Below are 15,896 nucleotides of genomic sequence, written 5' to 3' on the forward strand. Positions count from 1 at the left end.
AAAAAAAAAAAAAAAAGATACTAAAGGCATGAAAAAGAAAAAAATTTCTGCATTCTTTTAAATTACTCCTGCAAATCAATATATACTGAAACATGAAGAGCAAATGTACATTGCTTCCCCACATTTTAATAAAGTTTTCTTACCTCCAACATGGCAACTAACTCTGATTTGGAAATGCCGATTCTGTCTCGGTCACAACTGTCTACTACATAAATGACTGCATCTGTGTTTGAATAGTAACACCTCCAGTATGGCCTAGAGAAAGTTCAAAAATAAAGAATATATTATTATTTGAAAGAAACTGAAGTGCCAACTTGCAGGGCTCATGACAATGATGGGGAGTTATATGTCCAATCCTGCCCCACCCTACATTAGAATCACAGAAAGATCCACTGTCTCTGATGGGCATGTAACATCTCTCAGACAACAAGGGGTCATAAAAGTGTTGATAAGCATTAAATCACAGGACCAAGGAGTTTCAGAATGATTTCAGACTTCAGGTTAAGAGAATATATTTATAGTCTATAAAAATCACTAAATGTGCAGGTAGAAAGGTTATACACAGACAAGTCTAACTAGGAACCCCTTAAAATGAGTAGATTTAAATTTTTTAAAATGTGACTTTAGTTACTTTGAATTTATCACTTAGGTTAGGCATTAAATTATCACTGACGACAACAAGAAGTAGCAATGGCTAAAATCTAGAACAGTCTCAAAACCAGTTTCAAGAGATGTAATGAATTAAAAGCAGCCAGGATACCTGGGGAATATGCTAATAATCTTTTCAGATGGTACCACAGTGAGCAACCAGGTTGCTGTTGTTGGCCGTCAGCAATCGATTCTGACTCACGGCGGTCCCATATGTGCAGAGTAGAACTGCTCCACAGGGTTTACAAGGCTGTGACCTTTCAGAAACAAATCGCCAGGTCTATCTTCCAAGATGCCTCTGGGTAGGTTTGAACCATTAACCTTTCAGCTAGTAGTCGAGCATTCACAGTTGCCATGTCTAGTGCACAGACTGGTAGAGAAGACCCAAGTTCTGGAGCACATCTATAGGCACATTAGCTCTAATTGCTGGGCCTGCGAAGAATTTTTATGAATTCCAAAACTGTGTGTTTCACAGAGAAAAGCATGACAAGAACTAAATATAGTACCATTTTTAGTTCAAAACTAGTGAAAGTAATTAGGTCTTGAAATTTCTGTGAAAAGATTTTTCATTTAAATGATATCTGAAAAACTGGCCTCCTTAAACAGATTTTCATTTTGTTGATGCTCTTAAGAGAACAGGTATATCAAATTGTACCTTATTTTAAAGTTAGTAGCTCCCATTTAACTTACAAAAGAAGATATATTTTGGTTTAACTATTAACCTGTAGAAGAGCCAATAAATATTAAATACCACAAAATAAATAATCGGGGCTTTGTACCATACCTGATACTCGTCTGTCCTCCTAAATCCCACACTTGAAATTTGAGGTTTTTGTATGTTACTGTCTCAACATTAAACCCAATGGCTGAAAGAGAAACCAAACCAGTTATATGTGTAAGACGAACATATTCTATCTTCAAATTGTTCAGTCCAATTAAAATGACTGCTTTACACATCATGCTTGTCCCGTGCATGTAAACAATGGTTGAATTATTGAATCACATTATTGGTTGACATTATTACATTTAAGACAAGATAGTAAGCTGTGCAACACACACACAAACCCACCACCACCAATGCAAGATCAGCATCATTAGATTATACAAAATATGTTAGAATATAAACAATTTATAATTTGTGTAATTCTTGCTGCTGTTAGTTGCCGTCAAGTTGACCTCGGCTCATAAACGCCCCAGGTATGACGGAACGAGGAGCTGCCCGGACCTGTGCCATCTGCCATCAGGTGTGGACTGGATGACGCTCCCCTGTGATCTAAAGTTCTCACTGGCTGATTTTTGGAAGTAGATTGCAAGGCCTTTCTTCCTAGTGCATCACAGTCCAGAAGCTCTGCTGAAACCAGCAGACAAGCCGCCACCAACAGGAAGGAGGCGGCTGCACCTGAGGCACCACACCAAATGCAACGCGAGAATTATCACTCAACCACCCAGTGAACATCCTACTATGTTAAGCTCCCTCATAATACAGTAAAGACACCAAAAACCAAACTCACTGCCACCACAGCAACCCCTCCTTGGGTTTCCGAGGTGCCATGTCTACAGAAGTAGATTGCCCAGTCTTCCTTCTGAGGAGTGTCTGATGGGTTTGAACTGCCAACCTTCTGGTTAGCAGTCAAATGCCTTAGGCACTAAGCAGTACTAGCATACAAAAACTGTTCAGAAAGTTATATTAGAAAGTACAATTGTAGGTAAACTAGAAAAACCTAGAATTTTGCCAGGCAGCAAATAATAGAGAGCAAAACTAACAAAGACTAGATTCTAAACTTTAGCATGTAAGGATGTAACAATGGTGGCACGTTGCTTACTGGAAGCTGGTTTCTCTTAGGCTGGCAATCTTACCTACCCTCTGCAAACATCCTCAAAATCTGACTTGGAATGAAGTCACAGGTGGATGGCTGGTCAAAGCAGAGTCCCATCCCTTTTCTCTGCCACACAGAGGTGAGGCAGGACACTTCTATTCTCATGTAAAGAAGAGTGGAGAGGATGCTGGAAAAAGGAGTTGTATGTATAAAGGCTACTAATATTTTACATAGGAGCTCTGGTAGCATAGTGCCTAAGGCACTTGACTGCTCACCAGAAGGCTGGCAGTTCAAACCCACCAGCCACTCCTTGGAAGGAAGGTTGGGCAATCCTACTTCCGTAGTGATACTGCCTCGGAAACCCAAGGAGGGGTCGCTATGAGTTGGGGCCGACTCGACGGCAAAAAACAACAACAACAACAATATTTTACAAGGAGCTCTGGTGGCATAGTGCTTAAGGCATCTAACCGCTAACCAGAAGGGTGGCGGCTCAAACCCACCAGCCACTCCTCAGAAGGAAAACTGGGCAATCTACTTCCATAGAGATACTGCCTCAGAAACCCAAGGAGGGGTCACTATGAGCTGGAAATGACTCGACGGCAGTGAGTTTGGGATTTTTTTTGGTAGTATTTTATAAGCTTAAAAAAAATCAAAGTTAAAAAGACTTAACTAATAGGACAATTAATTTTTGTTTTAGATATGAGTATATTGGTAAATATACTTATGAATATTTGGCAAACATGCTTATTACAATTAAAATACAACCATATTATAACAACCCTAAGTGAAAGACTAACTAACAAGTTCATGACGTCCTCCTTAGAATCAGGCAATCGTGTAACCACCTGATCACCATAAATAAGAACCACTGTGTACATGTAAAGGGCAAGAATGGGGTGTAAAACAGCATTCACTAAAAGTACACCATGCTGCTGTGAGCAGTGCAGGGGCCACCAAGAGACACCACAGCATAAATGGGCAATTGTGAGAAGCAAAAACCCAAGGTAATTGAAATTTACTTCAGGTAGCAAAAAGAAATAATAGATGTCATGGGCCTAAAAAATTATTTTTCTTTAATCTGAACGTTTAAATACCAATAATATAGAAATATCCTGAGTGATAACAAAACTTTGGATACATCATTTAAAGACACTCCAGCAAGCTGTATGAACTCTTAGTTTAAATGTACATTAAAAATTGTGAGAGCCAGAACTCAATGGGGCTGCCTTGTTTTTCTGGGTCTTGCAATTTTTCTGCCTTTGACAGGGTGCAGTCACTACTTTTCCATCACTCTCTATTGAGTGGAAAATACCTGAATTTTCCTTTTCTGACAGGTTTCTGTCTTACACAGGTTCTGAACTTTCGCAGGTTTTACTGTATTAGTTTTAAGTAAATTTAGGTCAAAAAGTGAAAAAGGTATAAATAACAGTATTCTTATTTAGTCAAACAAGACAGTTTGAGAATATTTTTCTAAGATACGAATAACTGATTTAAAACTTATTTTCTTAGTTTTGATCCCTGCTATTTGCTGCCTACCAATTCTTGATTTAGGTCCCAGATTACTTCACCAATGTGTCTACAATTCAGATCTTCAAATGTAATCAATAGAATTACTTAAGAGAAATTAAGTCAATTAAAAATAATAAGAAGTACAAAAAATCTACTTCACATGTAATATCACTAAGTGTAGATAAAACATCTTATATTGGTTTACTTTTATATTTTTATTTCACTTCCTCTCAAAGGCAGTGGATATTATCTTCATAGTATCAGTAGAGATGCTAGCTCTCAAGAGATCAGGGACTTAACCAAAGCTGATTTATAAAGAGCAAAACCCTACCATGTAGTAGGACTGAAGCCAGCCCACTGCCATCGAGTCAATTACAATTCAGTGATCTTTTAGGGTAGAACTGCTCCCTAGGGTTTCCAAGGGTGTAAATCCCGAGGGAAGCAGACTTCCTCATCTTTTTCCTGCAGAGCAGGAGGTGGGTTCAAATCACCAATGTATTAGCCGGGGGGAGGAGGGGGGCAGTGACTTCAACTCTAGACCTAAAGGGTGACTTGGGAGTACGGTCTTGGGTTTTCACCAGTCTTCTATCAGACCAGTAAGCCTGGCCGTTTTTATGATTTTGAGTTTTGCTCCACATTTTTCTCCCACTCTATCCAGAATCTCCAATTTTGATCCCTTTCTGAGTGGTTGGCACTGATAGCCAAGCACCATCTAGTTCTTCTGGTCTCTGCGTTGAATTTCTCATGGTTCATTAGTCCTTTCGACTAACTGTTTTCCATGCATCTTTGATTTTCTTCACTCTTCTTTGCTCCGGAGAAGAAGAGACCAATAGTTCCATCTTAGATAGCCATTCCCAAGCTTTGAAGACCCTGGTCACTACTTACTGAAGTAAGATGTAGACATATATTTTTGTATGCCATGTTGTGCCAATTGAGCTTGATGTCCACTGCAACCCTGGTCCCCAGCCCACAGGATCAGCAACTCACTCTCTTAAGGTGTTTATTTGTAGCTAAGAGGTTATCCTAATTTCACCTCCTGTTGGGTTTAAACTGTATGTGGACATTTTTATAACAGACACAAATACATACATAGTAATGGCAGACCTTTTGGTTAGCCGTTGAATGCTTTCACCACTTTGCCACCACAGCTCCTCTGCAGTAGGCCAAAAACGAAAAAAGCTTACTGCTGGCGAGCTCCAACTCACAGCAACCCTCCCTGGGTTTCTGAGGTGGATCCCTACAGAAGCAGATTGCCTAGTCTTCCTTCTGAGGAGTGGCTGGTGGGTTTGAACCGTCAGCCTTCTGGGTAGGCACTACGCCATTAGAGCAGTAGGACAGGGGCTCTTAAATGGCACAAAACTGCCTCTTGGTTCATAAAAAAAGTGTTATAAACATTATGCTTATCCTAGAAGTTTACAAACCTTAATTACTTTATTATATGAATGATTTATCAATTCCAAGTCTCGACTTCAGAAATAAAACTTAAGTTAGATGAAAACCAAAAAGTTCCTACAATTAGCTCACCATACCAGCACTTACTAGGAATAGTAGTAACGACTTCTCCAACCTGTAATCTGTACAAAATTGTGGTTTTTCCTGCTCCATCTAATCCCAAAATTAAAATCCTCATTTCCCGGGTTCCAAACAGACTGGAAAAAATGCTTGAGAAAAAACCACCTAAAAACATAGTAAAAGTGAAACCGTATTCAGAACCATTTATTTGAAAACAGGTTCTTAAAACATTTAATCTTGCCTTTTAGATGCTACACCAAATTAAATAATATACTATTTTCTTCAATTCATAAGTACTTATTTTTGCTCCCAATGAAATATATTATTCAACATCAAATAAATATTTACTGATTATTATCATGTCCCAAATACTGTGCCAGGGAGCACAGAGGATACACTACAGAATAATATGGCCACTGTCATCCTGGTGGTTAATTTCTGTGTTGCTGTTGTGTGCCATCGTGCTTAATTTCTAGTCAGGGGATTATAGTGACCTTAGCATGATCTCATCCCTAAAAACCAAAAGGGCCAGTCAGAACGACAGTGGGTCAATAAGGTCCTCAAATATGTAAAGCAATGATTATTGTTATACAACAGTAATGTCACCATAATGATCTTCAATTCTGGAGATTTCTCCAGCAAGCAATATTAACTACAAGAAACTGAGACACAGAAGCCGAAAATGCCAACAACTATTTTTCATTAAAAATTGAAAATCTACTTAAAACAAAACAACCTAAAGCTGCATCTAATGGACCATAAAATATTTCCTAATATATGCAAGATATTGCAGAAAAGTACACTAACAACACACACACACACAAAGACAACAGAAGAGACGCCACATACAATACACGGTTATCTGACACAACTAAGCTTCGAGTTCGGGGAAATGAACATACCAAGAGCTAGAGAACTCTAGGCAAGTTTAATACGAGGGTAGTGACTTCATTAAGACCCTTTCTGCCTCTCACAGGTGGAAAAATGACAGGCAAACAAAACTGAAGGGGGTTATGGAAGACAGGAAAGTGCCTGTGTTCTGCCTGTGTTCTACGGGAGCAGGAAGTAAACTCCCCAGAAAATTGTGGAGGGATTTAAACAACCAGACTTTGCACCTTCTTTTGGTCTCTGGCGGGGTGGAGGGGAGAGTTATCTGATGACCGTGCTGGTGAAAGACTTCCCTCAATAATCAGACCAAAATTTGACATTAAAATTTCATTTACTGACTTCCCCACTACAAGAAAAGCTATAAACAAAGAAACGGCTGTAAAACATAAGCAACACTTCCCACTTGAATTCCTTAGAGTGACGCAGTCCCATCGTCCTGGAGAGAGAATCAAGCTTCCACTATCGGGTCAATTCTTATCTTTCATCCAATAAACCTCAGCTAACCTGCGGCCCACACGTTGCCTGTCTTCACAAACCCAACTCTGTACAGCAAGTAGTGGGTATGAGGGGGCAAGGGGCGTTTATAGTCAGGGGATGCAGTCCACACCTCCGGCCAAGATGAAGGTGGGAAACTGACGCGGGCAGTTCTCACTAAGCCAGGTTCACCCGCACCCTGAGAACGTGGCTACTCTATCGCTTCCCCTCACCTCCTCCCGATCCAAGCCCTTGGCTGCAGAACCCTCAAGCTCTCCCAGGACCCCTTCTCTGACCCCTCACCCATGATGAACCGCCTGCCCGCCCTCGCCGATTATCAGAAACAAGCCCCGGCCGCGGCAGCGACTCCTATTCGAGCCTCAGCACCGGTACAGCCGTTAACCTCAGCCTCGGTTTCAGGCTCCGAGGCGGTTTTTTCGGAAGCCTGGTCCGCCAGCAACTTCCACGTCGGAATCCCAGCGGGGGCGGGGGCGGAGGCGGGGGCAAGAGCGTGGAGACGCCGCGACTACGTTCTGGGAACGGCGACCTGAGCGTCAGCGTTTTCACTTTCGACGCATGTCCCTGGCCGGCTGGTTGTAGATATTATGGACATCAGAAGAGAAAAAAATATTCAAGGCTTCAGATCTCTCTGTCTTCTAGTTTTCTACACAGAAGAGACTTTTTAAATAGTGAAATTCCAATTTTCATTTTAAATTCTGATTCAAAAATGTGGCGAATCTGCGAGTAGAAAATGCAAAACTGTCCTCGATGAGTGGCCGGACGGGTTGCTAGCGCCGATTGCCGAAGATGTGGGTTCTGGAGCTTGCTGTGGTTGCGTCCCGGCTTTCCCCGGGTGTTTTATTCGAGGAGGAAGTAGGACTTAATAGTAATAACACCTCGCCACCAATGCGGAGCAGACTTACGCTTGCAAACTGCGACGATTTTTACTGTCGCCCTGGTCTAGAAGGCTGTCGTAGCTCCCCCACACCTCTTTTTTCCGACGGATTCTGGTCCAGGGCTTCGAACCGTAGTTTACCCCTATTCCAATTATCGTGTCCGTTCACCAAAATTTTAAAAATTTGCTTATGGTTTCGTTTCTTGGATCATGACTGAACCGGTTCGAATCTGTATTTTTACGCTCCATCTGAAATTTCTATTTAGCAAATGAATAGCCTGGAGCAATTTCATCTGAAGAAATACAGCTACACATTAGTTCCTTATTTTGCAAATAATACTGCGTTTTTACGCTAATTCAAATTTTGTTCATCCCAAGATTTTGTAATTGGATTTGAAAGTAGCAAAATGAAACTTCTTCTACACATTCATTTATAATTAAATCTAAAGTGACAATAATACTCAGTTTTAATCACTGTCTCAAAACATTTCAATACAAAGAAAAAACCATGTTAAATATTTTTTAATTCTATTTTATAAAAGATACTGGAATTCAGTGTAGAGTCGCTTTAAAAAATAGTATTTTAAAAAAATAGTAATAAAATACACTTTAAAAATGTTTTTGTTATGTGCCATCGAGTCGGACCCGACTCATAGCGACCACTCTTTGGGTTGCCGAGGCAGTATCACTAGGGAAGTAGATTGCCCCATCTTACTTCCGAGGAGTGGCTGGTGGGTTTGAACTGCCAGCCTTCTGGTTAGCAGTCAAGTGCCTTAGGCACGATGGTAATTTAAAAAAAATAAATAACACTCCTAACATACTGTATGGGATCTTTCGTGGAGTAGTGCCTAAGGCACTTGACTGCTAACCAGAAGGCTAACGGTTCAAACCCACCAGCCACTCCTCCGAAGAAGGTTGGGCAATGTACTTCCATAGTGATACAGCCTGGGAAACCCAAGTAGGGGGTCTCTATGAGTCAGGTTTGACTGGACAGCACATAACAACAAGCGTATAAATACTAAATTGAAGATTCAAAGTACTTTTTTAGTAGGAAATGCTCAATACAATAAAATGCACCAAAAACAATTTTGAAGATTGGTAAGAATTTGTTAACAAAATACTAGAAATACAAACTGTGCTATCATACCTAATACATCAGTACATTAAAGGCATAGTGCAATAAAATATGTAATACTTTAATATTCATCGCAGTTCTAACCTGAAGAATTGCCATAACGTTGTTAGGTGCCACCAAGTCGGTTCTGACTCATAGTGACTCTACGTACAACAGAAGGAAACGCTGCCAGGTCCTGTGCCAATAATTACAATCCTTGCCATGCTGGAGCACAGTGTCCACCCATCTCATTGAGCTCTTTGCTCTTTTGCTCACCCTCTGCTTTACCGACCACGACAGCCTTATCTAACGATTTGCCCCTTCTGGCAGCATGACCAAAATGCAAGAGAGGACACTGGCTATTCTCACTTCTGTTTTTTTAAACTTTTCATTGTGATTTGGGTGAGAATTTACAGAGCAGTTTCGTTTTCCATTCAACAGTCCGTACACATTTTGTTTGTGTCATTGATTGCAATCCCCACAATGTAACAACTCTCTGCCCACTTCTTTCCATGTGTCCTTCTTTCCTATGTATTTCTGCCCTCTGAACTTTCTCACTGCACAAATGCTGCCGTTCTGATATCCTATGGTTGATTGTTCCGAGGAATGCACCTCCCTGGTATAATTTTTTTACCTTGTGGGCCTGACTGTTGTTTGGCTGAAAATTAAGCCATGGGAGTGAGGTCAATTCATGGCCCAAAGAGTAACTGGGCACCATGGCTCTGGGGTTTCACCCTTCTCTATCAGACCAGTAAGACTTTTTTTTTTTTTTTTTTAATGATTTTAAGTTTTGTTCTACACTTTTCTCCCACTCTGTCCAGGGTCACCAAATTAGATCCCTTTCTCAGTGGTTGGCAGTGTTAACCAGGCTCCATCTAGTTCTTCTGGTCTAAGGGTCATGTAGGCTCCAGTTCTCATGATCCACTAGTCCTTTGGACTAATTTTTTCCATGAGTCTTTGCTTTTCTTTACTCCTTGCTCTGGACGTGGAGAGACCTATAGTTGTATCACAGATGGCCGCTTGCACGCTTTTAAGACCCCAGTTGCTACTCACCAGAGTAGGATGTAGAACAATGCTTTTATATACTATGTTATGCCAGTTGAGCTTGATGTCCCGTGTGACCATGGTCCCAAGCCCACAGGTCTGGTTGAATCATTCCGTCAAGTTTGGTTGTGGCTAAGAAGTTACCATGACTTTGTCCCCTCTTAGCTCTATTATAAAAATATAGGGACGTTTTCATAGCACATACAAATATGTACATAAAAATATCATCTGCCAAACCTATATGTGGTCATGGGTATTTTCCTGTTTACCTACCCGTACCTGTCCATCTTGTCTGTCTACCTATGTATCCACCCATAGACTAGTGTTTATTACTGATAATACAGTATTGTGTCTGTAATAATATTACCTTTGTTGTTTATCTTGTGCACCTCTCCATACCTTCCTTTTCCTTAGTGATATATTGCTACTCAACCACTTTTGGTGTATTGCCTTTCCCTTCACCCAAATCAATGCATGTCTCTTACCTCCCCTCCTTGCTAACCAACAAAGAAAGTTTCCTTCCATGTGTAAACCTTTCCTTGACTTTTTATAGTAGTGGACTCATACAGTATTTGTCTTTCTGTGATTGACATTTCATGCAGCATAATGTCCTCCAAGTTCATTCACGTTATGAGGTGTTTCACCAATTCTTCATTGTTCTTTAGTGTTCATAGCATCCCATTGTGGATATAGTTTGGTTATCCATTCATCTGTTGATAGGCATTTAGGTTGTTTCTATCTCTTTGCTATTGTGAATAGTGCTGCAGTGTATATGGGTGTATATCTGTTCATATCCTGGCTCTCACATCTTTAGGATATATACCTGAAAGTGGAATTGATAGATCAAATGGAATTTCTATTTCCAACTTTTTAAGGACACACCATACCATCTTCCACAGTGGTTGTACCACTTTACAGTTCCACTAGCAGTGTATAGGGAGCTCTGGTAGTGTAGTGCCTAAGGCACTTGACTGCTAACTGGAAGGCTGGTGGTTCAAACCCACCAGCCACTCTTCAGAAGGAAGGTTGGACAATCTACTTCTGTAGTGATACTGCCTCGGAAACCCAAGGAGTGGTTGCCATGAGTCAGGTCCAACTCGACGGCACATAACAACAACAACAACAGCAGTGTATGAGAGTTCCAGTCTCTCCACACCATCACCAGCATTTGTTGTTTTTTCTCTTCTTGAACTTTGCTATTATTGCTGGAATGAGGTGATATCTCACTGTTGTTTTCATTTGTATTTATCTAATGGCTAATGATTGTGAGTATTTCTCCATGTGTTTTTTGGTCACCTAAATATGTTCTTTGGTGAGATGTTCATGTCCTCTGCCTGTTTTTCAATTGGAATGTTAGACTTTTTGTTGTTGAGGTGTTAAAGTTTTCAATAAATGTTAAAGGTAAGTTCCTTGTCAGATATGTCACTGACAAATATTTTTTCCCACTCTGTAGGTTTTCTTTTTACTCTTTTGGAGAAGTCTTTTGATGTGCAGAAGAATAGAATTTTCAGAAGGTCTTAGTCTTTTAGTTTCTCTTCAGCTGTTTGTGCATTTTTGGTTATGTTTGCTAGTCAGTTTACGCCATAAATTAGGCTTCTTAAGTTTGTTTCTACTTTTATTTTGATGATATTTATAGTTTTAGGTTTTACATTTAAGTCTTTGATCCATCTAGAGTTAGTTTTTGTGTATGGTGTGTATGATAGTTGGAGCTGTGTGTCAACTTGGCTGGACCCCAGTCCTGTGTGGTTGTTCCATGATGGGATCGGATGACTGTGTTCTGAGTGGCCAATCTGTCGAAGGGGAGTTTCCCTCGGGTGTGGCCTGCTTCCAGATACTCTTCTGTGGATCCGGATTCCTTTGTGCTGCCTATAACTATGTGTGAGTGAGCCTGGAGATCTTGGATTCGTCATTCGTTAGAGTCAACAGCCAGTGTACTGCCTGCCAGCCTTGAACTCCTTGGCCCCTGCGGTTGCGGGAGCCAGGAAAAGCCTCCAGCTTGACGTTTGATCCAGGAACTTTGGACTTGCCAGCTTCTATACGTGTGTGAGCCATTTTCCCAAGATAAATTTATTTCTCTCTCTCTATAAGCTTTACTGGATTTTGTTTCTCTAGAGAACCCAGTCTAACACAGTGTGAGGTATGGATCTTGCTTCCTTTTTCTGCACATGGATCTCCGGTTTTGCCAGCACCATTTGTTAAAGAGACCATCTCTTCCCTGTTTAATGGGTTTGGGGCCTTTGTCAAAGATCAGCTGTCCATATGTGGATAAGCCTGTTTCTGGATTCTGAATTCTGTTCCAATGGCCTATGTGTCTGTTGTTGTAGCAATACCAAGCTGTTTTGACTGCTATGGCTATATAGTAGGTTTTGAGATGTGGGAGTACTTTGTTCTTCTTCAGTAGTGTTTTTTTTTTATATATATATACAATGTATCTTTCCTTTCTATATAAAATTAGTGATTGGTTTTTGCATATCCTTACAAAAAAGTTGATGGAATGTGGGTCAGGTCTGCATTGAATCTATAGATTGCTTTGGGTAGTTTTGACATTTTCAAAATGTTCTGTCCTCCTATGCATGAGTATGGTATATGCTTCCATTTTTGTAGATCTCATACTTTCTTGTAGTAGTGTTTTATAATTGTCTTTGTGTGGGTCTTTGTCTCCCTGGTAGATTTATTCCTACATATTTAATCTTTTTGGTAGCTATTATAAGTGATGTTATTTTCCTTATTTCCTTTTCAGAGATCTCTTTGTTGATGTAGAGGAATCCAACTTTTTTTTTTTAACTTTTTATTGTGATTTGGGTGAAATTCTACAAAGCAGATTTGTTTTACATTCAACAGTTCATACACATTTTGTTTGTGACTCCAGGTACACCCCCCCCCAGTGTAACAGCTCTCTTCTCACTTCCTCCTTGTGATTGCCCTTGCCCTGTGTCCTTCTTGCCTATCAATTCCTGTCTCCCTGTCTTTCTCCCTGTGCAGATACTGCCCTTTTGATCTCCCATGGTAGATGTTCTAAGAAGTGCATCTCTGTGGTGTAGGTGTTCAGTTCATAGGCCTGCCTCTTATTTGGTTGAAAGTTAAGCCATGTTGTTGTTAAGTGCCTTTGAGTCATCTCTAACTTGTAGTGACCTTATGTACAACAGAACGAAACACTGGCCGGTCCTGTGCCAGCCTCACAATCCTTGCTATACCTGAGCCCATTGTTGCATTCACTATGTCAGTCCATCTTGGTGAGGGCCTTCCCCTTTTTCATTGACCCTCCATTTTACCAAGCATGATATCCTTTTCCAGGGAATGGTTTCACCTACATGACCAAAGTAGGTGAAATGAAATCTGGCCATTCTCAGTTCCAAGGAGCATTCCAGTAGCACTTCTTCCAGGATAGATTTGTTCGTTCTTTTAGCAGTCCATGGTACTCTGAGCATTTGTCACCAACACCACAACTCAAAAGCATCAACTCTTCTTCTGTCTTCCTTCTTCACTGTCCAGCTCTCACATGCATAAGAGGCAATTGGAAATACCATGGCTTGGGTTAGGCACATCTCTGGTAGCAGAGTGCCTAAGGCACTTGACTGTTAACCAGAAGGCTGGCGGTTCAAACCCACTAGCCACTCCTCAGAAGGAAGGTTGGGCAATCTACTTCCATAGTGATACTGCCTCAGAAAACCAAGGAGGGGTCGCTATGAGTCAGGTCTGACTTGATGGCATATAACAACAACAACAACAGTCTTCAAGGAGATGTCTTTACTCTTTAGCACTAGAAAGGGGTCTTTTGCAGCACATTTGCCCAATGCAATACGTCATCTGATGTCTTGACTCCTCCTCCCATTGGTGTTGATTGTAGAACCAAGTAATATGAAGTCTTTGACAACTTCAGTCTTTTCTCCATCTATCATGATGCTGCTTATTGGTCCAGTTGTGAGGAATTTTGGTTTTTTTTTTATATTGAAATGTAATCCATACCACAGACTGTAGTCTTCAATCTTCATCAGTAAATGCTTCAAGTCATCCTCACTTTCAGCAAGCAAAGTTGTGTCATCTGTGTATTGCAGGTTGTTAATGAGTCTTCCTCCAATCCTGATGCCTCATTCTTCTTCATATAATCCAGGTTCTTGGATTATTTGCTCAGTATACAGATTGAATAAGTATGGTGAAAGGATACAACCCTGACATACTCCCTTCTTGATCTTAAACCATGCAGTATCACATTGTTCTCTCTGAACGACAGCCTCCTGGTCTATGTACAGGTTCCTCATGTGTACAATCAAGTGTTCTGGAATTTCCATTCCTCTCAATATTATCCATAATTTGTTATGATCCACAGAGCTGAATGCTTTTGCACAGTCAATAAAACATAATTAAACATCTTTTGGTATTCTTTGCTTTCAGCCATGATCCATGTGACATCAGCTATGATATCCCTTGTTCCACGTTCTGTTCTGAATCCAGCTTGCAGTTCTGGAAGTTCTCTATCAATATACTGATGCTGCCATTTTTTAATTATCTTCAGTAAGACTTTACTTGCATGTGATATTAATGATACTGTTCGATAATTTCCACATTCTGTGGGATCACCTTTCTTTGGAATGGGTACAAATATGGATCTCTTCCACTCAGTTGGCCAGGTAGCTGTCTTCCAAATCTCTTGACATAGTGAGTGAGTGCCTCCAGTGTCCGTTTGTTGAAACATCTCAATGAGTATTCTGTTAATTCCTAGAGCCTTGTTCTTTGCCAACTCCTTCAATGCAGCCTCAACGTCTTCCTTCAATACCATTGGTTCTTGATCATATGCCACCTCCTGAAATGGATGAACATTGACGAATTCTTTTTGGTACAATGACTCTGTGTATTCCTTCCATCTTCTTTTGATGTTTCCTGCATCATTCACTATTTTGCCCATAAAATCTTTCAGTATTGCAACTTGAAGCTTAATTTTTCTTTTTTTCCAATTCTTTCAGCTTGAGAAATGCTGAGTGTGTTCTTCCCTTTTGGGTTTCTAACTCCAGGCCTTTGCACATTTCTTCATTGTAATTGGCTTTGTCTGCTCGAGCTGCTCTTTGAAATCTTCTGTTCAGTTCTTTTATCTTGTCATTTCTTCTATTTGCTTTAGCTACTCTCCATTCAAGGGCAAGTTTCAGAGTCCCTTCTGACATGCATTTTGTTTTTTTCCTTCCTTTCCTGTCTTTTTAATGACCTCCTGCTTTCGTCAAGGATGGTGTTCTTGATGTCATCCCACAATTCCTCTGGTTTTTGGTCATTGGTATTCAATGCATCAAATCTATTCTTTAGATGGTCTCTAAATTCAGGAGGGATATATTCAAGGTCATATATTGGCTCTCATGGACTTCTTTTAATTATCTTCAACTTCAACTTGCATATGAGCAGTTGATGGTCTGTTCCACAATCAGCTCCTGGCCTTGTTTTGGCTGAAGATTTTGAGCTTCTCTATTGCCTCATTCCACAGATGTAGTTAGTCTGATTCTTAGGTATTCCATCTGGCAGAGTCCACATGTATAGCCACTGTTTGTGTTGTTGATAAAAGATACTTGAAATGAGTAAGTCATTGGTCTTGCAAAATTCTATCATGCAATCTCCAGCATTATTTCTATCACCAAGGCCCTATTTTCCAGCTACTGCTGATTCTTCTTTGGTTCCAACTTTTGCATTCCAATCGCTGGTGATAATCAACACGTCTTTATTGTATGTTCGGTCAATTTCAGACTTCAGAAGTTGGTAAAAAATCTTCAATTTCCTCATCTTTTGCTTTGGTGGTTGGTGCATGTGGTGGTTATGTTTGTGTGTTAACTTGGCTAGGCCTACTTGAGTGGCTGGGCAGCTGGATGTAGTATTCCCCATGATGAGACTGGTAATCAACTCCATGGTAGAATCTACTGGGAACAGCTGAGTAGCTGCCTTTGGGTATGTGGTCTGCTTCCTGTATATAAAGAGAAGCTTTGAGAATGGTCTCTAGCGTATGGCACGCTTGGACCCT

General features: G+C 40.5%; 2 protein-coding genes across 2 annotated transcripts in view; one reads left to right on the plus strand and one right to left on the minus strand.

Annotated features, from left to right (window-relative positions):
- ARL1 (ADP ribosylation factor like GTPase 1) overlaps positions 1 to 7,155 on the minus strand; it is a 13,079-nt gene extending 5,924 nt beyond the window's left edge. The window contains exons 1-4 of the mRNA XM_007947209.2: positions 7,152 to 7,155; positions 5,514 to 5,651; positions 1,433 to 1,514; positions 144 to 255 (exon numbers count right to left, since the gene is read on the minus strand). Of these exons, the coding sequence (XP_007945400.1) occupies positions 144 to 255; positions 1,433 to 1,514; positions 5,514 to 5,651; positions 7,152 to 7,155 (336 nt within the window). The remainder of the gene's footprint in view (positions 1 to 143; positions 256 to 1,432; positions 1,515 to 5,513; positions 5,652 to 7,151) is intronic.
- Position 7,156: 1 nt separating this feature from the next.
- SPIC (Spi-C transcription factor) overlaps positions 7,157 to 15,896 on the plus strand; it is a 177,771-nt gene continuing 169,031 nt past the window's right edge. Inside the window, exon 1 of the mRNA XM_042781825.1 lies at positions 7,157 to 7,237. Within this exon, the coding sequence (XP_042637759.1) occupies positions 7,157 to 7,237 (81 nt within the window). The remainder of the gene's footprint in view (positions 7,238 to 15,896) is intronic.

This window comes from Orycteropus afer, unplaced genomic scaffold (genome assembly GCF_000298275.1).
Source record: "Orycteropus afer afer isolate SDZICR_OR568_19922 unplaced genomic scaffold, OryAfe1.0 scaffold00177, whole genome shotgun sequence".
In the NCBI taxonomy this organism is placed as follows: Eukaryota; Metazoa; Chordata; class Mammalia; order Tubulidentata; family Orycteropodidae; genus Orycteropus; species Orycteropus afer.